The sequence below is a fragment of the Haemorhous mexicanus genome, chromosome 10 (assembly GCF_027477595.1).
Source record: "Haemorhous mexicanus isolate bHaeMex1 chromosome 10, bHaeMex1.pri, whole genome shotgun sequence".
Classification (NCBI taxonomy): domain Eukaryota; kingdom Metazoa; phylum Chordata; class Aves; order Passeriformes; family Fringillidae; genus Haemorhous; species Haemorhous mexicanus.
The window spans coordinates 2,322,595-2,345,941 of NC_082350.1; the positions used below are offsets into that span (position 1 = coordinate 2,322,595).

The 23,347-nt window shown below is 49.1% G+C and overlaps 2 protein-coding genes across 2 annotated transcripts in view; one reads left to right on the forward strand and one right to left on the reverse strand.

Moving 5' to 3' along the window:
• Nucleotides 1–1,754: 1,754 nt before the first annotated feature.
• On the reverse strand, nt 1,755–3,645 carry LOC132331443 (transcription cofactor HES-6-like). The gene is made up of 4 exons (XM_059854862.1): nt 3,586–3,645; nt 3,100–3,195; nt 2,873–2,951; nt 1,755–2,520 (listed from the first exon to the last, which is right to left on the reverse strand). Exons 1-4 carry the CDS (start codon nt 3,643–3,645, stop codon nt 2,075–2,077), a joined length of 681 nt encoding a protein of 226 aa, XP_059710845.1. The 3' UTR covers nt 1,755–2,074.
• Nucleotides 3,646–17,095: 13,450 nt separating this feature from the next.
• CAB39 (calcium binding protein 39) overlaps nt 17,096–23,347 on the forward strand; it is a 43,040-nt gene continuing 36,788 nt past the window's right edge. The window contains exon 1 of the mRNA XM_059854934.1: nt 17,096–17,222. The gene's annotated coding sequence lies outside the window, so the exon portion shown is untranslated. The remainder of the gene's footprint in view (nt 17,223–23,347) is intronic.

The window sequence follows — 23,347 nt, forward strand, 5'->3', positions numbered from 1 at the left end:
CCATAGCTAATAATTATAGCCCCTGGGGATTTACAGCTTTTAGAGGGAATGTATGTTTTTAAGATGATGCTGTCAAACTGCAGTAAAATATTTTCATCAGAGTCTCCCCCAGCATAGCAATAAGGTGGGCATGAATGCCATGAGATGCATTGCTGACACCTGCTAGAAGTACAGGAGCACTTCAGGCCTGGTCTGGGGCAGGGAGCTGCTCTCCCTGCTGGTCACACTGGGGTGCACTGGAGGTTCCCCTGGTGGGTGCAGCTGTGGGGGCTCTCATGGCATGGGTTTTTATCTGAACTCAGCTGTATTTGTGACACTAAACTGGGAAGATCTTCAGTGTCTTTTCTCTGCCAGGATTCTGCAGTTTTCTTTGCCTGGTTGGTTTCTCTACTCATGAGTATTCTGTGTGCCTCACTGCCGTGGTTTGCTTGGGCTGGCCCCACCTCCCACCCTCCTCTGGACCTTTGCAGTGGGATCAGGATGATGATGATGATGATAATATGATGATGATGATGTGTATTTTTTACATTGGTGATCACTCCAAGGGCCCCATCAGGAAAGGGGGAATCTTCATTTTCAGGCAGAGGGTGGAAACTGAGGTTGATGTTTGTGCAGTTCTGGATCTGTGCAATTTTATGTCTTTCCCTGACGTCTGACCTGCCTTGCCTCCTTGCAGCCAGGTATAGGCCGGTTGTTTCTCCTGCCACCCTCATGCCACTGCTCCTAATGGCTCTTCGGGAGGGCTGGATAAAAGGGAAAAGGTGCTAAACCCGGAGGTGCTGGTTTGCACTCCTTCAGCACCTCATCCAGCAGATCTCGCTGCATAATGAGCCCCTCGAACTGCGGGGCCGTTCATTAGTATGCTCCGTGTTTGTTTAAGAGCTCCCTGCTCTTTCATTTCTGCTGCGAGCAACTTCTCACTGCCATTGAGATGAAAAACAGGCACCAAATGTTGCCGGCAAGTGAGTAGATTTGTCCCAATCTCCTCGGTCCACTTCTCAGGGAATTTTACCTTCTGCCCTCTAGATGATCTTTGTGAGAGTAAAAGCTGTTATCAGTACAAGCTAAAGCATCGATCCCGCCTGATAAAGCCAGCTCCCTGTTTCCTTCATAGCATCTAAAGTGTCCCTGTGATCCAGGCAGGGCTCTGTGTTTGTGTGGTGAACGCTGCTTTCCTACAAAGTGTCAGGGGCAGCCCCCAAACCAGCCCTTTCAGCTGCATCGAGGAAAAACTGTTTGTGAAAGAAGCAAATAAAAGCAGATGCTCAAACACTCTTTATTCAGAGCATACGGGACAAGGCTGGGAGAAATGTCAGTCGTTATCTTCAAAAGGTTTATTTAGAACTTTTAGTTATGGAAACAAGAAAAATCCCTAAATATAACTATATGTAACACATATATATATAAAACATATGTATATATATATATATACACACACGTGTACTCACAAGCTCTAGAGCAGTGTCAGGCTGGGAGCAGCAAAGCCTGAGTGAGCAACCCACAGAGCATTTCTAAACAGCCTAAAAGTCCAGACCACCTCTCTCCCCTTTTCTCTTTTTTTTTCTTTTTTTTTTTTTCCCTTCCTAATAATTGCAGCATTTTTACAGGACTCAAACTGGAATCTCCTACACTGCACGGGGATGATATTAAAAATAAAAAGCAGAAGAGACCAGTTGCTTACCCTTTTATCCCTTTAACAAAGGGGTCTCAATGGCTTATGTGAGATCTGAAGGTAAATTTGATTCCAGAGAGGTTCGTTGCTTGTTGTCTTGTATTTTTATTAATAGAAAGTTAATTATATTAGAATGTAAGACAAGAAAACTATATAATTATTATACACTAAAGAGCAAAAGAGGATTCAGAAGAAGACAATAATTTAGATGTATTAAATAAATAAAAAATAATAGCAGCCTTCTACAATGCAGGCTACACATAGGTTTACTTCGGTTTGAAGTACCCAGGTCTTTAGTACACCTACAGGAACAGATTTGCTCCACAAGTGTTTTAAAGAAACATATCTATAAGATACATACGTAAGAGTGTCTAAGGTTAGGACAAAAATGGAAAGAACACTTTACCACGGTCTCCACATATCTAATGACCCCATTCTGGGGTTGTTATGGGAAAAATTTGGCTGCAGAACCTGTCTGGGGGGTGCAGCATCAACCTGGTTGAAAAGCGCCAGCGAGGGCAGCTGGAGGGGATTTTTGGAAGCTTGCTTGTTCTCCGCGGGGTAGAGGCGCTCCCGTGCCGGGCTCGTGCCCCGAGCGCTGCCCTTGGGGCTCGGGGCACTTTTCTGTGTCGGGAGCGGCTGCTGAGCCGGGCTGCCAGACCGGAGCGCGGCTTTGCAGGGGTCCTCCCCGGAGCGGGGCAGGGATTTGAGCAGGTGGTTCAGGAGCCGCGCCCCCAGGCTCTTGTCCATCCACTCGCAGGTGAGCAGCAGGTTGTGCACCTCGTGCATGCACTGGATGTAGCCGGTGCTGTACCTCTGCTGGGCCTCCAGCCCCACCTTGGAGTCAGCTGTGCGGGACAGGACGCAAAGGGTGAGCGGGGCAGAGGCACGGGCTGCTCGCTAAAGCACCTCTGGGCTTTAGAGATGCTTTGTTTGCGGGGGGAAGGTGAGCGGGGGGCGATCCCTGTGCCCTGCTGCCCGGCGCCGAGGCTAAACTGCACCAAAAAGCAGCAAACGGGCTCAGGAAGGGAAAAACGCCTTCAGGATTCCGTGGATTAAGCAGTGCCCGGCTCCATCTCCCCATCTAGTGGAGAAAGCCAAAGCCCGCGGCAGCCTGGGCCTGGGCGGTGTGAAAGGTGCTTGTGCCAGGCTGCCAGGGGATCAGACCCGCTAGCATCGGGTAAGGGACCGGGCACTCACCCAGCATCTTGCTGCTCTGGATGTTCTGGAGGTGCTTCACTGTCATCTCCAGGATGTCTGCTTTTTCCAGTTTAGACTGCTGATAGGGAAAGAGCGCAGCAGTTAGAGGCAAAGAAGGGTTTGCACCATGGCCAGTTTCTCTAAAGATGAGGCATTTCCCTTCCTCACCCCACAACCCAACTTCCTACCAGCAGAAGGACAAAAAGGAGCATAAAATGAGCACTTACATCCAGGTGAAATGCACCCACAACAGTCTCCTTCAGCTGGTCTAAGCAGTTATTAATCCTTTCCCTTCGCTTCCGCTCAATGAGGGGTTTCCTTAACTGGCAAAGAAAAGGAGCAGGAAAAATCACTGTTGATATTTTAATTTCCTCTTTCTGCTGCAGTTCAGCAATGCCAGAGATCCCTTCCCTGTGTGAAGCCAGCGCAGGGTGGCACTGCTCAGCAGGGACAAGGTGTGGATGGAGCGTGTGCCCATCCCTGAGGTGGCATCACTTCTCCCTTCTCCCACTTCCAGTCATTTCAAAGACAGAAACTCACTTCACCTGATCAAAACGGAGAGAAGGCACAGAAAGGAAGCAGAAAAACACCCACATGAGTTAAATTCAGAGAAAACATCTTTCTAAGAGGAGAAAAAGTGTTGTCCCCTTCCTGTGTCCTGGAAGCAGTGGCCAGCACCCCTCATTCCCATGCCCAGCTCAGGGAACACTTACCTTCCTCTCCTCCTTGGTGCTGGCCACCTTGTGCGTGCCCGTGGTGGCCGTGGCCGTCATCCTGGTGCAGGCAGCCGGCCCGGCTCGGCAGGACGGGATGGGAAGGGATGGGATGGGATGGGATGGGATGGGAAGGGAAGGAGGCGCTCGGGCAGTGGCCCGCTCCCCCTCCAGATAGGCTCTTTGCTGCTCCGCTGCTCCTCGGCTGTATTTATAACCCCAAATTAGCATCTGAAAGGCAACTTTCCTTGGCGGGACTTCTTTTCCCACACGAGGGGTCGAGCCCGGAGGTTTGTGGCCATCAATCAAAGCTGACAGGTCACTGCTTCTTTTCAATGACCACGCCGGCCCCCCCAAACGGCGACAGATGTCCAGCCTCCGACGCTGGGCTTTGGAGGCATCCTTTGTTCGGGCAGAAGGGGAGGAAAATGGGCGCGCTCGGAGGAGCTTGCGCGGCTCCTCGTTCAATTTGCACAGATTCCCAGGGAGGGACACAATAGCCGGGAAGCGGTTGAATTACACCTGGGAAAATGCCTGCTACTCATCTCTTTCTCCTCTATCTCCTTGAAGCGATGCCTATTTTTACCTGCTAACCGAACCCAGTCGTTTCACATCATTGTAACAGACTCTTAATTTAAAAACAGAGTACTTCAGCTAGGAGTTCCTGCTCCCAGGGATTATTGTTACAAGGAAAGGATGATCGATTAAAAACTGTTGACAGCAGACACCCGAAGGAAGGTTGTTTCCATCACAGAAATCCTGTAGGGAAAACATGGGAACTTTATTTACCTCCTGGGAACTGAATTATCTGTTGCACCTGGGTGGATGTAGGTAATGTGTAACTCTTCTAGGTTTTGGCTGCTCTGCAGAATTTAATATTAAATGTACAGGGTATTGAAGATACTAACAAACCTAGCGTTGAGTTAGTCCTGTGGAAGCTTTACTTCTTTGGGTTTTTTCCCCCATGCTGCGAGGCTTGGGTGGCTTTGTGAGGAAGGGGGTTTGTTTGCTGCTCTGGAATGCTGGGGCAGGGGATGAAGGGCCTTTTGAGGAGGCTTGGTGTGGGATGAGAATGCACTTTTATACTTCCTCACTTCTGCCTGGCTTGGGGGAGAGTATGAAGGTGTTTTTCATGACCTTGATTTGCTTTCTGAAGCTGCTTTGCTAATGAGCAGGATTTGGCAGTGTCCTGTTGAGTCCCACAGGTGAAGCCCTTTGGATTGGTGTCGAATGTGTCACCTTGTTGAGGTGGAGAGGAAGCAGATGCAGCAGTTCAGAAGCACTGCAGGCCCTCCCAATGCACTGGGGGATTTCCCAGCTCCTGGGAAAAATAAATGTTTTATTCAAATAAATAAAAAACAAGAGCAGCATTCTACAATGCAGGCTACAGATAGGTTTACTTCAGCTTCAAGTACTCAGGCCTTTAGTACAGCCACAGGAACAGATTTGCTCCACAAGTGTTTTACAGAAACATATCTGTAAGGCAGACGGTGCCCTGGCTGCAGAGCCCTGTGTCCCTCCAGCTCTGGGTGGGGACATTCCCCAGTGACAGCAGCGAGGACATCATGCTGTTCCTTGCTCAAGCACCGTGTGGGTGTGAGTGTGTCAATGCAAACATACCTGCAGCACGCCCTGCTGCCTGGGCTCATCACCAAAACATGTCCCCAGCCATGGGACCTGGCAGGCAGAGGCTGTTGGCAGTCACATGCAGAGCTGGGGTGCAGTTCCTTGGTTTTATAAGTGCCCTACTTTGGCAATGGCCTGGGACAAGCTGGGGTGGTTGTTGTGCTGGGAGATGAGGGTTGGGAGGGGAAGGTTCATAATTTATCCTTTGTGCCAGGTAAGGGGTGGGATTCTTATCTCTGGGGTGTTGTCTTCAGAGACAGCAAAAGGAGATCCCACCACCCTGTGCAGGAGGCCCTCACATCAGCCAGCCCAGGCTCCTCACCTGTGAAGACTCCTTTGGTTTTCCAGGCTTTTTCCAGTCCAAGGAAATGGATTGTTGCTATTTATAAAAGGTGTAGCTGAGGCCACATGATTCCAGCAGCTCGACCTGGAGAAGGCAGGGCTGGGCTGCGGCAGGGGGCACAGAGCACATTCTGGTTTGCGCCCAGGCTGGTGGTCCCTGCCCATCTCCCTCCACCTTGTGCAGAGAGCAGCACCTTCCCGAGGCACCCAGGGCAGCAGAGAGAAGCTGAGATCACCTCAGCTCCTGGCCCAGCTGAGCACAGCAGGAGTGTCAGCAAATCCAGAATTACCCAAAATCTCTGAAAAGTGTGTCCCGTGCCTGCTGGCACTGCTGCACAGTGCAGCGTGTGCCCCAGGCTGGTGGCCCGAAGGCTGGCCAGTCCCTGGTGCCACCAGGAAAGCTCTCTCAGTGTCTGTGATGGCAGCACCTCCTTCCTCACCCTCTCTCCCTTCTTTGGCCTCTGCTCGTGGCTGCTGCCTCGGCCTCCCTCCTGCCCCCCTTGTCCTGCGAGCTGCCCCGAGCTCCGTGGCTGTTCCCCGGGAGCACCAGGCGAGGCGGTGGCCAGGGGACACCGGGCTGGGAGGACAGGCTGCGGGCAGCGGGGCGGCCCCGGGTGCCCAGCGCCAGCCCGTGCCCAGCCCAGCCGGGCACCGGAGCCCCTTGGCTTGCCCACGGGCATCTGCTGCGGGTGCGCTCATTTCAAGGTTCATTTGTAAGACAGCGCCGCAGTGAAAAAGAAGAGCAGCTTTGGCTGTAAACAGTTATTTTACACCTCTCAGTCACGGCGAAAGCCTTTATTTCGGAGGCGGGGGTGCGGGCGGGAGAGCTGCCCTGGCTTTGGGCAAGGCTGACATCTGTGCCGGGGATTGCAGGGACCCAACAGCCCCATGCTAATGAGCATTACAGGAGCTTTCTGCGAATTCCCGCTTTCCTTTTGCGTTGCCACAGCCAGGTTTCACTGAAAAGGGGATTCTCCTTCGTAAACAAAGCCTCCCTTTTTTCCTGGGCTTTCCAAAAAAAAAAAAAAAAAAAAAAGGAAAGAGAGAGGAGTGAGCGCTGCTTAGAGTTTTCTCTTTTTTTTTTTTTTTTTTTTGCTATTTGTCTACACTTCACACCCCGGAGAAAGAAAACAACTTTTAACATCTGTTCCTGCAGTATTTAAGAGGGAAAGAAAGGCTGTTGAAAAGGGGGAAAGTGTGGCAGATGTTGGCAGGTTCTCTCGGGCGCAGATGTCTTGCTCCGAACAGGACTTTCCTTGGGGAGCGGCGGCCGGGGCTCCTCTGTGCCTCGGGACACGCGACTGCCGAGCGGGCGGGGGACGTGGGAAAGCGCCGCCGAACAAAGGCGCTTATTCAAACAAACCCGAGAGCCGTGAACAATCTAATCACCAGCAGAGAAATGGTCAGCAGCCCCCGGCCCCGCCAGCGAGGGCTTAGGGGCAGCCGGTGGCCACGGGACGAGGGAATTTGACCGGGCTGCAAGCGGAGTGTCCCTTCCTTGCCCCCTGTGCTCCCTCGGGGGCATCCAGCACGGAGCTGTGGCCAGGCATCAGTCCTTGCTGAGGTGCTCTGCAGCCCGGCTGTCCCACGCAGCAGCACAGGGGATGGAGGGCAGGCACCCGCGCTGGATGGCACCCTCTGGATGGAGGGCAGGCACCTCTGGGCTGGCCAGGGCTGTCACACACTCGGGACAAGGCACCGGAGGAGGGACTGTGGGACAGCAGGGACATCTTTGATTAGGCTTTTAATCTACCAAGAGAATAATAATAATAATAATAAAGTAATAATAAAGTAAAAAAAAAAAGCCTCCAATCCTATTGATTACGTCTAGCCTTGTAAAACTGACTTTGATAGGAAAAAAAAGTTTATTTTAATGAAAGCAAAAATTTTGAGAGAACTTTTCATTCCCCTTCTTTCTGGCTGATAAAATAATTTAAAAGAAGATTTTTCCATGAAAGCTGGTAATATTTCTGCTTAAGCACTTTGTAGGAAACAAGTGAGAAGCCCAGAGAAAAAGAAGCTGAGCCAAGAGAATTCACATAAGAGAGTAATTAATTTCAGTTTGATGTCAAAGCTGAGGAGCTCTGTGATTGTTCCTCTAATTCCTGCAATTTTCAGCCTGCTTCATCTCCTCCCCAGTCCATTTTCTCTGGGTTCTGGGCAGGGCAGAGCTGCTCCTGCCAGCGAGGCTGCCATGTGCCAGGACAGCTCTTCCTCTTCCCTGCTCAGGGCTGGAGGGGAGAGCCAGGTGAGTTGAGCTGTGTTACTTCTTTGGAGGCCAAGCACGGGGGCAAGGAGCCCAAAGCCCTGCAGGGGGTGTCAGCTGCGTTTGTCCTGCCAGCAGAGCCCTTTCTGCATGGCAGTTGGGAAGCAGGAGGCATCTCAGCTGGATGAGGAGCTCCATGATGCAGGAAGGGTGCTGCACATCAACACAGACCCGTGCAGCTGCCCAGGCTGGTGGCCCCTGCCTCTTGCAGCTTGGGGTGATACTGTGGCACCGACTCAGAACCTGACAGGGCTAACAAGGAGGCCTGTGCAGTACTGAGGCAAGCCCAAGTCCAACCTTGGCCCTGGCTGGTTAATGAATGGCCTCGTTAAGGCAGCTCAGCCTTTGGCAGGGATGGATTTGCTGTGGGAGAGTGGGAGGAGAGCTGGGCAGGTTCCTGACCGCTGCTCAGTCTGCAGTGTGGGTCACAGAAGGACTATTTGATCCCTCTTTTTTCCAGGCTGGAGATCATGCAGGCTGGGTTTGTCCCCAGACTCGCAGCTGCTCTGGGGTGTGTCTGCTGGCTGGGTGTGGGGCAGTGGGTGCCCGGCCCCAGCAGTGCCAGGGAGGCTGTCAGAGGCAGGGAAAGGGGTCCTGCTCCAGCGTCCTGCCAGCCCATCACTCCCAGGTGTCTGTGGGCTTGCTGGGGCTGGTTTTCTGACAGCAGCTCTAATTCACCACGTGATGTGGGCTCTGGGCAGTGAGGAGCAAAGTGCAGGGCTGGCAGTGGGCAGAGTAAGGTGGGGACAGTGGCTGCTGCCAGCACAGGCTGTGGGTTGGCCCTGATGTGTGAGCATGGGGCACCCTCTGCACCCTGTGCCCCCTCCCTCAGCTCGGGCTCCAGGCCTGCCCTGCCATGAGCAAACACTCTCCAAGGAGAGGCTGCTTTACAGGGGCTTTACTCACTCTGAATAAAGAGGGTTTTGTCCAGCTTTTTCAGAAGGTTGGTTCTGGCTCAAGGCTGAGGTTTTAAAAGGAGTAAAGCTCTCCTTCAAAGCGTTTAAATCTGGATGTTTCTCAGTAGGCACAAGCCCCAGGCAGGCTGTGCTGAAGCCCAGTTTCACCAGGGCTGTTTGGCTGCTGAGCTATTCCGTCGGGAGGAGTGTGAGGAGCAGCAGGACGTGCCAGCGCGGTGACTGGCCGCGCCGGCTCCGGAGGGTGCAGGCGGTGCCGGGGCAGGCGGGCTGGCTCCCGGCACTCAGGCACCGCAGCCGCAGTCTCCCGGAGATTACTCACTGCTGGATGGCCCGGGGGCACCAGGGCTACCTCTCCTGACTGGCCTCAGTTCAGCATGTTGGAATGGGCCACCTGCCATGGCCCATCTCAGCCCGTGCAGCAGCATTTGCAGGAGGAACACGAGTCCTGCGGCCCGTCCAGGACAGGATGGTGCTGGAAATGGGTTGGTCAGAAAAGCAAAGGACGATTTTTCTGTTCTTGGGATGTGGGGAAGAGCATTTGTTGTGTTGAGAGCAGAGTCCCAATGAGCAGACACCACCCACGATAGGCTGTGGGCCTAAGATCACCATCAGAGCTTGCAGAGAGAAGCAATGGCAGTGCTGGGGAAGGCTGCTCCAGACACCCTCTGTGTTGGGATCCTTGGGGATGGAGTGACACTGTGTGTGCCAGGTCATGGTTTCTGGCAGAGGGCTGGTGGGGTTTGTGGCTAGGAGAGCATTGTGTGGTGAGTGGGGAAGAGGCACAGGGCATCTGGCAGATGAGTTTGGTGTCTGTGGTGGCCTATCAAAGCCTGTGAGTTCACCATGGTGTGGCAGGGGAGGAGTGCAGTTGGGAGCTCACCTGCTCCTACTGCTACAGCTGAGGAGAGAGGTCATACATGGCATTGGACAGTGCTACATGAAGTATTTTCATCACAGAGAAAGCCCAGCTCCAAAACTAGCACTGAACATCTGTAAATTCTGTTGATATTTCTAAATCCACCTCCTTTACTGAGTGCACCAAACCTCTCTGGCCCAGCTCAGCCTCCTGGGTACCAGCTGGCTCTACCATCTTTGGGAGTGAACTCCTGGGATAGGAAATAATTACAAGGCTGGTACCAGCTGAGTAATTCTCAGCTTTTCTTTCACACCCCCCCATCCAGCCTTGGTATTAAGGATCAGCTGATGCTCTTGCCATTGCTCAAGCAGTCTCCTGCCTGGCAGGTTAGCAGCGCTCCAGGCCCCACAGGAAATCTTATCTGCTGCTTCTCAGCCAGAGTGCTTGAAACACAGCTCCTGGGCCAAAAGCACCTTATAGGAAACAGAAAATCTGATAAGCTGTGTGGGTGGTGGCAGGCTGTAAGGGTTAGCCCCTTGCCTGTGCTGAATTTTACATGGCCTCGTTATGGAGAAGCCAAAACAAGTGCAAACTCTGCTTTTCTTCTTCCCACACCAGCCCATGCAGCAGCACCCACCTTCTCACAGCTCCTGGTTGCTTTTCATCTTCTCAGGGCCATGGTTTTCCTACCCCAAGGTGGCTGTGCCCCAGGAACTAGCAGGTCTTCCTACACCTTTTGGTTCCTCCACAGCAATGAGAAATGCTCATCCCTGTAACAAAGGAGTGTCTCCTAGATATACCTAAAGAGGAGGGGGAAAGTAAAGAAATTGAAGAGGAGAGTTGGTTTAAAGCAGACAGTATTCATAAACAAAGACAAGATAGTATAAAACCTTTTGCTTTAATTGGTAAAAAATCAGTTACAAAAAACAGATTACAAAAAAGAATCTTAGAGAACATCACAAGGCTTTAAACACCATCCAGGATGGGCTTGGCTCACACAGACCAGAGACCAGGCTGCAGAGCTCCCATAAGGTGGTACAAGGGAGAAGAGCCAAGCTTCATGAGGAGAGCACAGGGCACTTTGAGGGACCATTAAAGGAGAACACTTTAACTTTCTTTATGCAGCATGCCTTGATTTATTTCATTCAGGAGAGCAGTGCTGGGTGTTCTCACACTCTGGGTGGGTTATTTCATTCAGGAGAGCAGTGCTGGGTGTTCTCACACTCTGTGTGTGTGAGATTTTACCAGATGTCACCTGATAACAAGCCTGATCTGTAATGGAATAAACCAAGTGCTTGGTTTATTCAGTGAGCTTCATTTTCACAGCAGCATGGATGCCTGACTCCCCCCACGTTGGACCCCCGGGCTCAGCACCCTGCACACCCCACACTGCAGCCTCTGCACTTCCCACACTGCCAGTTTCTTCTTAGCTTCTCGTTCTTGAGGCTGCATAGTGATGTGGGTTAAGATTCATCTTTGTGAGAAAAATATCTCTTCTGTGCGTAAATGTGGCTTTTGTGCCAGCCTGGCCACACACCAACGCCTGCTTTTTATAGTCCGTGTGTCTACGTGTGCTGTCACCACATCCTGAGCCCCTGGCACAAGACACCTTGTCAGCAGCAATGGGGCAGCCACAGGCCATGCTCTGCAGGAGTGACCTGTGTGCTGTCCTGGGCGCTGGCTCATGGGCTGCCAGGGGGGCATTGCCCTTACAGCAGCATTCCCGACCTGCTGCCCGCGTCTGTTGCTGCAGGGCTGGGATTGCAGCACCCCAGGAAGTGGGAAACGCTCACCTGGGTGTTTGGCACTGTGTGGTCCTGTCTTGGCACAGCCTGGCTGCTGCTGTGACAGTGGAAAATGGGAGGGCTTACGAGGGGAAGGCATGAGCTGCAGGGTCTCTGGTCTGTATGAGCCAAGCCCATCCTGGATGGTGTTTAAAGCCTTGTGATGTTCTCTAAGATTCTTTTTTGTAATCTGTTTTTTGTAACTGATTTTTTACCAATTAAAGCAAAAGGTTTTATACTATCTTGTCTTTGTTTATGAATACTGTCTGCTTTAAACCAACTCTCCTCTTCAATTTCTTTACTTTTCCCCCTCCTCTTTAGGTATATCTAGGAGACACTCCTTTGTTACAGGGATGAGCATTTCTCATTGCTGTGGAGGAACCAAAAGGTGTAGGAAGACCTGCTAGTTCCTGGGGCACAGCCACCTTGGGGTAGGAAAACCATGGCCCTGAGAAGATGAAGAGCAACCAGGAGCTGTGAGAAGGTGGGTGCTGCTGCATGGGCTGGCGTGGGAAGAAGAAAAGCAGAGTTTGCACTTGTTTTGGCTTCTCCATAACGAGGCCATGTAAAATAATAATAAAACCCCCACTGCCACAACCCTTTTTTTTCTTGCTTGTGGATTTTTAACATTAGGAGCTGTGCCCTGGGTTTGCTCTGTCAAAAAGCAAAAATAGGTCACGAGACACATGAGTTCCCTAAGGAGTTTTCCAGAAGAATACCTGTGATCAGCTGGGTGTCTTGTTGTGTTTCAAAGATGAGGTTTCATCCCCTCTCCCCATTCCAGGTGTGTCTGTACACAGACGTGCAGACAGTGATGCCCTCTCACACCTGCACACAGACAATTTTCAGATAATACAATTTTGTAGCCCTTTTCCAAAGCGGTGCCTGCCTTGGAAGGTTGGGACAGCAGAGCTCTGGAGTTCTCTCCTCACTGGGAGCCAGGGGTCCCATCAGGAGCAGGAGGAGAGCTGCAGAAAAGCTTTGGAGAGTCTCAGGACAGGTCATGTGTGTATTTGCTGGTGTTGTCAAGTGATGTGGCCAGGGCTCCTATGCTAGCTGAGCCTGAACCCAGCTGAAGGGCAGCACTAAGCCCGTGCCCCTCACAGGTTTCTGCTGTAAGAGCTAATGCATTCATTTCTGCAAAGCCCTTTGAAGGGGTAAAGGGGTAAGCAAGTGCACAGCAGTGTTATCCTGAGGCTGTGAGCTTCAGAGTTTAACAGCATTACTTAAATAGGAACCAAGTTAGTCACCTTGTACTTTCTTTAAAATGTAAAAGAAGAGGGAAAGCATCTAAAAGGAATAACCCAACAGTAATTTTCAGCAGTGTTCACAGCCTTTTGTCTTTCTGCATGATTTGGGATTCTTACTGTATTTGCTTCCAGTTCTATTGAATTAATGGCTGTATTTGACTGGGGGTTTTTTTGTGTATGGTGTTTTGTTTTTTGTTTTTAGCTCAGGAAATACATTTTACACTAGTGCTGTTTCTTGGGGTGACTTCTTTTACTTCTTTTCATCTTTACAATGATGATGGAAACCTGATTTTGGCTTTAGTAGTAGATCCTCCCTGGAATGGATGCTGTGCTTTACAGATAACTTTCAATTGTTCCACAGTAATAAAAAGTTTATTAAAATGACTTGCTCTCCAGGAAAGGGATTTGCAACAGATTTTTTTTTTTCTATGATTGTTCAGGTGAATTTTTTTTATTTCTGACAATGTTTACATGCTAACCCTTAGTTCTTGTGGTTTGCTATAATGTTTTTAAAATGTGTTCTATTTCTGAAATGGAACCTTGAATTAAAGATAAATCATGGAATGTCCATGAGAAAAAAACCTCCCAACTGATATGAAAGACAATTACATTTAATTGTGTTTTCTACCATAAATAGGATTTTGGGGGGTGTGAGTCTGCTCGTTAGGTATTAATTGAATGAACTGAAAGGTAAAAAAAATACCCACAGATGTTTCTTTGAGAAAAGCTTTAGGATCTGCAGTCAATGTCTCCAGGCAGTAACGGGTGAAACACAGTTTCAGGAATTGTCACAGGCACTTGTGAAACCTGGTGATTAAATTCAGCCACTGCAGCTTGGTTCAAAGTCCATGGAAAGACTCAGGATTCTTCTTCTGTCAAACTTTAAACAGAAGAAATTCAGCATGACTGTGGTTGTCCCTACTTCTAGTATTTCCTCCCTGAGGCGCCTTGTCAGGAGCCAGGAACACGGGCCGTGCTCTGGGAATCACACCAGCCCATGCCCACTTAAACATACCTGGGGGCTGGTTCTGTTCTCCCCTCCTCGTGTGCCCCTCCAGACAGCTGGCAAGAGGCCCCAGAGTATATTTTGGTATGATCTGTGTCAGAAGGCCATGGAGGTCCAGAGCCCCTCCATCCCATGGCATGGGTGACACATGCACATCACAGGAGTTACCTCAGGGCTGCCTGGCCTGCTCCCAGCACAGCTGGAGCTCTGGGGCTCCTGCTGGACACCTGTGACACCACTCCAGCTGTGACCCCACCAGTAAAACAAAGTGCGTGGCTGGCTGCAAGGGCTGGGGGCACGCTGTGAGGGACGTGAGGGGCACCCGGGACCTGTGTGGGACATGAGGGGCACTTGGGGCTGCAGGAGACATGAGGGGCACTCGGGGCCTGCAGGAGACATGAGGGGCACTCGGGGCCTGCAGGGGACATGAGGGGCACTCAGGGCCTGCGTGGGACGTGAGGGGCACCTGGGGCCTGCAGGGGATGTGAGTGGCACCCAGGGCCTCTGTGGGATGTGAGGCGCACCCGGGGCCTGCAGGGGACATGAGGGGCACCCGGGGCCTGTGTTGGACATGAGGGGCCTGTGTGGGACGTGAGGGGCACTCGGGGCCTGCTGCCAGCACGACAGTGGGGACGTGAGGGGAACCCACATGGGGAAAGGGCACGTGTGTGCCATGAAAAAGAGAAGATAGAGCAAGCAATGGCTACAGGGCCTTGTGGAGAGCCGGGGGTGGCTGGCCCCAGAGTGGCCGTGGCACCCCAGGAGGGAATGGCTACACTGCATGAGGTAAAGGCTGAAGGGTGAAAAGAGGGGAGCTGCTTGAAGGAGGGGTAATTTCACAGGCTGACATACTGTTTTTCCCCAGTTTTGCTATTTTTCAGTGCGGGATGGTGATGGGAGGAGTTAAAGCTGAGCTGTAGAGTTTTCTGGGCCTCCCACCTGCAGCAGAAAGGCCCAGGATCCAATTCAGCTCTATCCTTCCTAAGCAAAGCACCTGCATGCTTGCCTTTCTAAATACCTTTTCTTTTCCCCAGTGAAGTAACTTGGATTGTTTTTAATGTTTACTCACTTCCTAATTTGCAAGGATTAATTAATTCACAATGGCTCTCTCAGTCATGACTGTGAATTAGTGAGTCATTAGTGTGCCAAGAGCCCTCTCACATGCTGTATTTAATCCCTGCTTCTAAGAGCTTAGGAAAATCATGCTCTCTCTGCTCAGGGATTTCTCTGCAGTGTGCAGGGATGGCAATTGCACTGAACCCATTTCTGGCCTGATCTCTTTTCCAGAGGTCATTTGTAGAGCAGTAGTGTCTACCCTCCAGGAGCTGATATTGGATCCCTTTAACAGTGCTTGCCTTTAACTCCTCCTCCTTTCTCCTCAGTACCCTGATTATTATGTTCAAACTCCAATGGTTTTAGCCTAAGAATGGGTTCACAATTTGAACTCAGATAAACACACCCTTTCCATGTTGGCTTTGAGATTGATTATTCTCACAAGTGGGATATATGAACTGCCAAAATTGTGCTGACCACACGTGGTGAGTCGAGGTCCCATCATCTCACACAGGCACCACGACCCCTCCTGCTTCAGATCCAGTGCTGCTGCATCTCTTACATCTTCCTGCAACAGCAGGTAAATATTTGAGGGAGATATAAATAATATAGGAGGTAAATATAATAAGTAGTAGGAATAAATGTAATAAAATTAGGAATAAATATAACCAATATTCACAAATAAATATAATAAACATTAGGAAGTAGATATAAATAAATGCTATGCATGCACACACATGTCCTGTCCCCTGAGCGTGGCAGGATTGGCTGGGGCAGCCCCCTGCGGCTCCAGCATGGTGCCAGGCTGGACCTGGAGCCCATGGTACGTGTCAAGGGAAGTGTCCTGTGGAACCACTGCCCCGTGCCAGCCCCTCTGCTCCCCTGCTGTTGGATGCTGGGTGCACAGGGGCATTTCAGATGTCTGTGTAGCACACAGCTGATGGAGACCCCCCAAGAGGCCAGAGGCAGCTCTGCCCACCAACATCTGAGGTTCAGCAGCCAGGGAACTGTGATGTGCGGAGCTCAGAGCAGCAACACCAAGGAGCCCAACCCAAACCTCCACAGCAGTGGGACAGGGAAGTGCAGCAGAGGGATGTGCGGACAGGTAAGCAAGAAGAAACTGAAGACAGAAGCTGTGGGCTCACAAGAAACTTATGGACATTTTGGGAAGCAGGTCCCACATGGCTGCATGCCGGTGCTGCATCAGACCTCCTGGGGCAAGGTTTCACCTCGTGGCTTGTGAGAAATTCATGACTTGTTCCATTAAAAATGTATTTTCTGCTTTAAAGGTATTATATCGCACTAATGGACAATATCAACTTGATCTATGCTGGGAGAGGTGTGGGCTTTTCTCCATCCAGGCTAATTTGCATTTGTCACAGTGCCAGTTAGTAGATGAGTATTACATACAGGGACAGAAAACCAGTCTGGAGTCCTTCCATGCCATGTTGGGGAGTGCAGAAAACCTGCAGGCTGTAAATCACCAGCACCTGATGCATCGGGACAATCAGAGCACGTCCAAGGCACGATGCCGAGTTCCAACCCCTCACTGAGGCCCTGAGGGTCACGGCATGGAAAAGAAGTTTTGTGACACTACAGAGGGTGTAAAGGGTCTACAAAAGGGCACAGCAGAGAGGGGTAAAAATGGTGAACAGAATAGTAAATACAAATAACAAATTAATAAATACCAATAAATAACATTTAAATAGTAATTAGAAAGGCAGTTAACTACTAATAAAGAATAAAGGAATAGGTTGCACCTCGAGTTCTGCGTGCAGTTTTGGGCCCCTCACTTTAAAAAGGACATTGAGGTGCTGGAGCCTGTCCAGCAAAAGGCACCAAGGCTTGTGAGAGGTTTAGAATACTTGTCTGCTGAGGAGTGGCTGAGGGAGCTGGGGTTGTTCAGTCTCCAGGAGCTCAGGAGGGACCTCCTTGCTCTGTACAACGCCCTAGCAGGAGGCTGTAGTGAGATAGGGCCGGTCTCTTCTGCCATGTCTGCAGTGAGAGGACCAGAGGAACTGGCTTTAAGCGGAGGCGGGAGAATCAGATTAAATATTAAAACATATTTTTCCCTGTTCAGGGGGTCAGGCATCAGAACAGGTTGCCAGGGAGGTGGTGGTGTCCCCATCTTGGAGGTGCTCAACAGACACCTACACCTGGGGCTGGGCGATGTAGTTTAGTAACTTAGGGGTACAGTGGCAGCGTACCATGGTTGGACCGGGTGATCTGAAAGGTCTCTTCCTGCCCTGGTGGCTCTGTGACTCGAATAATGACGAAAAGCACCGTGAACAATAAAACGAGGAAATAACAAAACGCGCGGCGGGCTCGGCAGCGCCCTCGGTCCTCCGCGACGGCAGGGGGCGCTGTGGCGCCGCGGCGCGGGCGGAAGCGCGGGCGGGAGGGAGGGCCGGTGCGACGCCGAGAGCGCGGGGAGGGGGGGACGGGCCGGGCGAGCCGGGGCCGTGCCGCCTCTGCCGCAGCCGCAGCGCCGGAGCCGAGAGCCGCCAGCGGGCGGGCGGGGCCCGCCGGACCCACAGGTACTGGGGCGGCCGGGGCTGTGGGGGGCGAGAGCCGTGGGCATTGTCCGGCACGGGGCCGGGCCGTGCCCCGCGGGCCGCGGGTAGCGCGGCCCGGCCGGTGCCCGCCGCGCTCCGGGCCCGTTTGTCCGCTGGGCGCTGGGAGGGACCGGCCGAGTCCCACCGGCCTGGGCAGAGGGCAGGTCCAGGACTAGCAGCCGCTGCTCCGGGGGTGCCGTGTGGCACGGCCGTGCAGCCCGAGGGAAAGGGCACGGCCGGGGCTGCGCTTCCCGTGTGGCAGCGCCCCGGTCCCCGAGCCGCTCCAGCGTCGAGCCGGGGAACGATCAACGTAAAGCCGCGCACGGCTCGGCCCGGAGCGAACCGCGGCGCCCGCGCCGCTCCCGAATAGGGCGGAGGGGCAGCGGCTGTCCCGTCCCAGCGCCGGCCGGGCCGGGGGCGCTGCCGGCGACCACCGCTCTTTGTTCCGGCCCTGGGCGCACGGAGCGGCCGGAGGTGCGGGGCCGGCACTGCCTTGCGCGGCCTCTCGGGGTCCGGCTCCGAGGCCGCTTCCTACAATTGTTGTTGCTGTGGGTAGCCCCGCTAGGCCTCCGCAGCAGTGGCTGTGCGGGAGGGCTGCTCAGAGCCTGTTTCCTTTGCGGACTGCCCCACAGACAGCTAACGCGGCCTGATCTCTCTGCTCCGTGGGATAAGAAAAGTTTTGCCGTTGTTTTTTTCCCTGTAAATCCCTGGTATGCTACCGGTACTGAAACTAGGATGTGTCCGGTTTTGGTATTTTTAAATTTTTTAAAATTTTAATTCCTGGTGAGGGATCATGTAGGTGCCCAGGATTTATTTAAAACCTATATGCTGTCTTGTGGGAATGGTGTGATTTAATTTGCATGATGAGTCAAAGATTAAATTACATGACCTAGGCTCTTCAGTTTCAGTGAGGCACATAATGCGTGGAAGAACAGTTTCAGTGTGGATCAGAAATGAAATTTGATTAACATCAAAATGTTGTAAAGTTTTGTCTGCGCGTGGGTTTTTTTTTAAACTTACCTGTCAGAAGCTCTTAATTTAATAACCTTAGCAGTGTGGTTTATCAGGAAGTGTGCCTTCCTTTTTAACACCTAGAGCTCGTGTAGTCAGAGGAAATTTAACATCCTCAGCTTGCACCTTGGTATCAGAGCTTTTAAATAATAGATTTTTACTATTTAAAAGACTGTGTACCTTTAATTAATAGCTATTACCTAATACCTGTTGATGTGGCACATGCCTTTAACTGCAGAAGAAAAAAAAGGCCACAAAATATTTTGTGAAGTAGGATAAGCATGGTACCTATTCTGGGCTCAGGAGTAAGTTGATTTTTTGCTGTTTTCAGTTGTCCTGTAGAAACTGGCAGCTCAGGTGACCTGTAAGTGGCATGATGGTGTCCTGATAGATTTCTGGCTGTTGTAAGAATATTGTATTTCACAGTTTTAGCTTCATGGTCTTCATGCGGTGTGAGAAGCTATTGGGTCAGCCAGCTAGGATGCCTTTGGCTCAAATTTATTTGTATTTGATGTGGATCTCATCAGTAGTGTAACATTGCTGTTGTTGGGGCTTTCCTTGCTCAGAGGCACCTTGGGACAGGAGGAGGTCCTGCCTGGTGGTGTTGGGACCCAGCAGGATAGTCTTAGAATGTGAGTTTGTACTTATGGACTAGCATGCTGCTGAGTTTTTCTGAATGCTGACAGCATTGATTTTTTTTTTCTCTTAAGTTTAATGACATTCTCTTCTTTATGTTGACACAAAGTTGTGAAATTTTGATGTGTTCTGTGTGCATTGAATGCACAGTTGTGTAAAACAGAATTTATATTTGTAAAAATATATGTGTTAACAAATAGAAGCGGCAGTTGAGTAATACTTTGTGACAGTATGTCTTTGAGAGATAATTATACTCTTTGGGTATTATCAAGCCCAGACAAATGTATATTCCCAGTGGGGTGTGATAATATTAAAACTGCACCTCTTGGAATTCCTTGATTGGCTTATTCAGGAGGGAATGGTATCTATTTTGCATTCTGTCATGTAGCTCTTATTAATTAATGGCTGGTAGTTGAATGAGACTTGACTGTTGCCCTGTATGTGCTGCACTTCCTGAGGTTTTTTTATGGCATTTTGGTGAATATGAGAATTACTGGCCAGTGTCTTCCCTTCTGAATAATTTCTTTGTTCAGTTTTTGCGGATTTTTTTACATGAATTGTTTGCAGCCTGTTTTTTTTCTTTGTGTGTAAAATAGTTCTGAAAGCTGATAATCTCTGTATGTGCTGTAGAGGCTTTAGACACTTGCTAAAATAATGACTTTTTTGGTGGAGTTTCAGAAAGCTGTAATAGCTGTAATAGCTGGTGCTGCTTTGAAGCAGGGGGCAGGAAGAAGCCTGGTGGCCTTTTGAATTCCCTTCTGGCACTGCTTTTCTGCACTTGTGACACTGTGTAATATGGTTTAATTACAAGAGCAGCTATTAAAGTATGATTATCTTAGTCTAATTGGAGGCATCTTGCAGTTACCTATCAAAAATAAGATTTGACTCATCTGCTCCTTCAAAATTAATAGTTCCATAACAGCCTGCAGCTATTTATGTAAACAATGTGCGAAGCAAAAATGTGAGTTGAATATTTTTCAAATATTACCATTTCTGCATTATGCAGTTGAAATTTGGTATGTTTAATTCTCTCTCAGCCCATGTTTTCTCTCCGTACCATGCTTCTGGCACCACGAGGTGCAGAGGTGTGAGCCAAAGGGAAGCTGCATGTCTGCAGTGAGAAGGTGAAACTTTATGCTGAAATCCCTCCCCATCCCCCAAGTGCAAACACAAAGGTTAAATTAGAAGATGAGGCTGTCTTGAATTATTTTAAAGGACTTGAGCTGGGCTGTTAAATACACGATCAGGAGTACCTAAGGCTTCCACTGGTGTCATGTGAGTTTGGGCTTTCTTTAGCCTGAGCAGAGTTACTGCCTTCCTTATTGCACCTTGTGATAAAATAACACATTCATTTGCCCCTGTTTAAATACTCCTTATAAAGGCTTGAATTCAGGATTGATCCAAACTCGAAGCAGCCAAAATTCTGTGTGTTTACAGGAATAACTGTGGTTGTTCCTCAACAGCCTTCGTGGCCTCTTTTTTTTTCAGACAGTGTTAATTTAGGAAGTAAATGGCTTAGGTTTAAATAAACAACTGAATTTGCTTTCTAACTCCCTTGGTCTGAGCATTCTAGCTATGCTTGATATAATCAAAAGACACTACAAAAAGTTTCTGACTGTTGACTAAAAATTTGCTAAAAGGGAGCAAATATTAAACCTATCCACAAGGGCACAATTTCTGGGGGATATTACTGAATGCTGCAGCTAATCTGTTTATTGAAATTCTACTACTTGTAGTTAAATTCCAAGTTTCTTTCTAAAGATCCTTTTCCTCTGTAATCCTTCCCTCCCCTTCAAACATTCAGAGAATTCTTCACTAAAAAGTTATATATAGCAAGACAGTTCAAAACCTGGTGAGTTATAATTAGTAGAGGACTGTAGTATTAGTGTAAGATGTTTTTCTAAGTTCACAAACATTCTTTGGATGGAGATATTTATGAGTTACTATGTAGATGTTTAAAACATTTTAAAACATTCAGGTATACTGCCAAGTGTGGGAAATGGCTGCATCAGTGAAAAATTACTCTGTGCTGCGTTTGATCCTTGCCCTGTTGTGTATTTTTTTAGTCAGTCTTTATTGATAACAAATTGTTTTTTCTTACTAAGAGAATGTTACAAATTGTTTTAACTGCAAACCCTGCAAGATTTGAAACATGAGACTTAAAAATAGCTAAGATAGAACTTGGCTATAAATTAAAGAGAATTAATTTGTCAGCTTTTCAGGAGTTGAATGTATGTGACTGTGAGAACAGTACTTATGTTCAGTCACTCATGTGTGAAATGCCTTATCTCCTTTGAAGTTTATCTGTGTTAAAACACAGAATGAAAAAATGGAGAAGCATTTCCAGAAATGTGGAATGTGAACCTGTGATCTTCTTCTGGCTGCTAAAGCTGCCCAGGCAAACAGCTTGACATCTGAAGAAACACCTTTCTGAGAAGTTTCCATTGTTTTATTTACTGACTTAGGAGTGAAGCATGGCAGTGCATAGATTTGGGAGGAAAGGCAGCTGCACAGGGTTGTAGAAGGTCCCTCTGACACCCCAGGTGGCTCTTGCAGCCAGCGTTCCTCCAACTGTGCAACTTTCTCTGTCATTTTCTCTCTACCTTCCTGGCCAGGTGCACCTGGGAAGCTCCTCATGGATGGATATATTTTTCCAAATATTCATTCAGAGCCACAGCAGCTTCTCAGCTCATCTGCTGAGGAGCTTGCTTTGAGAGGAAGTCTGTAGACATTGAGTGACAGCGTGTATGGAGTGGTAGATGTGTGTGCTGATCACACCCCTTCAGAGCATCCTGCTGCAGTGGAGCTCTGAGCTCTTCCCCTGGCTAAGCAGTTTCAGGAGGTTTTGCTACCCTTGTAGAAATGAGGCTAAAGTTATTGGGCATTATATTTTACTTTTGACTGTTACATGTGAAGTTACAGTTCTGGCAGATGATACTCCTTTTAACAGATTAAACTTTTTTTTTAATGTATTGCAATAATTTATAAAATTAGCCACTATATTAACAACCACAAAACATTATGACTTTACTGAATATCATGTACAGAAAAAGAATAAGCACAAGTAAAGTCTGTTCACAGAGGCACAAAATGTTAGCAAAGAAAATGTGGGGGGTTTTATTGTAAAAGAGGCCTTAGGGATGCAGATATGCACTGAGTGTAACACAGGGATGCCTGAGAAGTCTCTCCCACATGGTTTATGAATGCATGGCTCTTCCAACCTGTCACACCTGCTCTTCAAGTCCTAAGTTTCTTCTGACTGGAGTTTGGTAGTGATGGAGAAACTTCTCAGGAGAATTTAAAGAGATAACCTTGGAGGAGGTCACTTGAGGCATGATTGTTGATAAAGACTTTGTATATGCTTGGTGCTATATTGGACAAATGTTGAGAAAGCAAAGTCAATCTCTCAAAAATCAGCAAGTATCCTGAACCTTGCTTTGCTTGTACTGATTTGGTACAAAATGTTTATGTGCTTGTTTCTAGGTTTTTTCAGCTCGCTGCACATAACATCCTTTGAATGTACTTGTTTAGTTGCAGTGTATTGGTCTTTTGCTTTAATGCAAAAGAAGACAGGAGGATCCAGATCTTTGGGGGTTTTTCTTTGCTTCACAGATACTCATCACAGTACATTTCACAGTGTTCTTCAGCAGCATGGTGCTTCTCCCCGCTTTTTCCAGGGAATGATGCTTAAGCACAGAGAATTTCCTCCTCTCTTTGGGTGTGTGATGTTTGTTGTGCACGTTGTCTGCTGGAGCACTTGAGAAACACACACTTCCTACAGTTTTTTTCCATTGACACCCATTTGTGATGTGAAATACATTTGCCTAAACATAGATATCTGATTTTATTTTAGGTACTCCAAAGCACCTGCCCTAGAGGTTTGTGATTTTCTGAAAGGGCAGTTAGAGACCAGCTGTGCTGTTTGATAGCATTCACAGTGGTGTTGGTCCATCAGGCACCTGAACTGTGCTGTGATGTTGGTTGTGAGCCTTGGAATCTCATTTTGGCCTTCCAGAAGAGGATGAACACCCAGGTAGTGACCATGTTATAGGCACCTGAGTTATGTGTTGCCTAAGGAGAAAGGATGATTTGGGATCAAATTCTGCTTCCTCAGTCTTGTCCAAGAGACCTGGTTTTGCTACCCTCTGCCTTGTTGCCTGCTTTCCAGCTTTAAAAAAGGAAAAGTTCCTATGGAAATTTTAATTTTATAGTCTAGTATAGTTTATCAGTGGAATGAGTGAAGGTTTCTCTTAAGAAAGTACAGCTGAGGAAAACTAAAATAATCAAGAGAATTGGAAAATCTTAAATCAAGTGTTGGCTGTTGGATTTCAGGGTTCAAATATGAACCTGAGAAGTTCAGCTTGTCTTAAAATATGACTGAAAGCAAACACAAGCTCCAGTCACCAAGGCAAATAGTCTTTTTCCATGCATTGCAGAGGTAATGATTGACAGCAAAGACA

Bases quoted from the DNA above. Each gene is read 5' to 3' on its own strand.
- LOC132331443 (XM_059854862.1), bottom strand. From the start codon at position 3,645: ATGACGGCCACGGCCACCACGGGCACGCACAAGGTGGCCAGCACCAAG. The intron at 3,196-3,585 runs GTAAGTGTTCCC...TTTCTTTGCCAG, and splicing joins GCACCAAGGAGGAGAGGAAG to TTAAGGAAACCCCTCATTGA. The intron at 2,521-2,872 runs GTGAGTGCCCGG...TGTCCCGCACAG, and splicing joins CCAGAGCAGCAAGATGCTGG to CTGACTCCAAGGTGGGGCTG.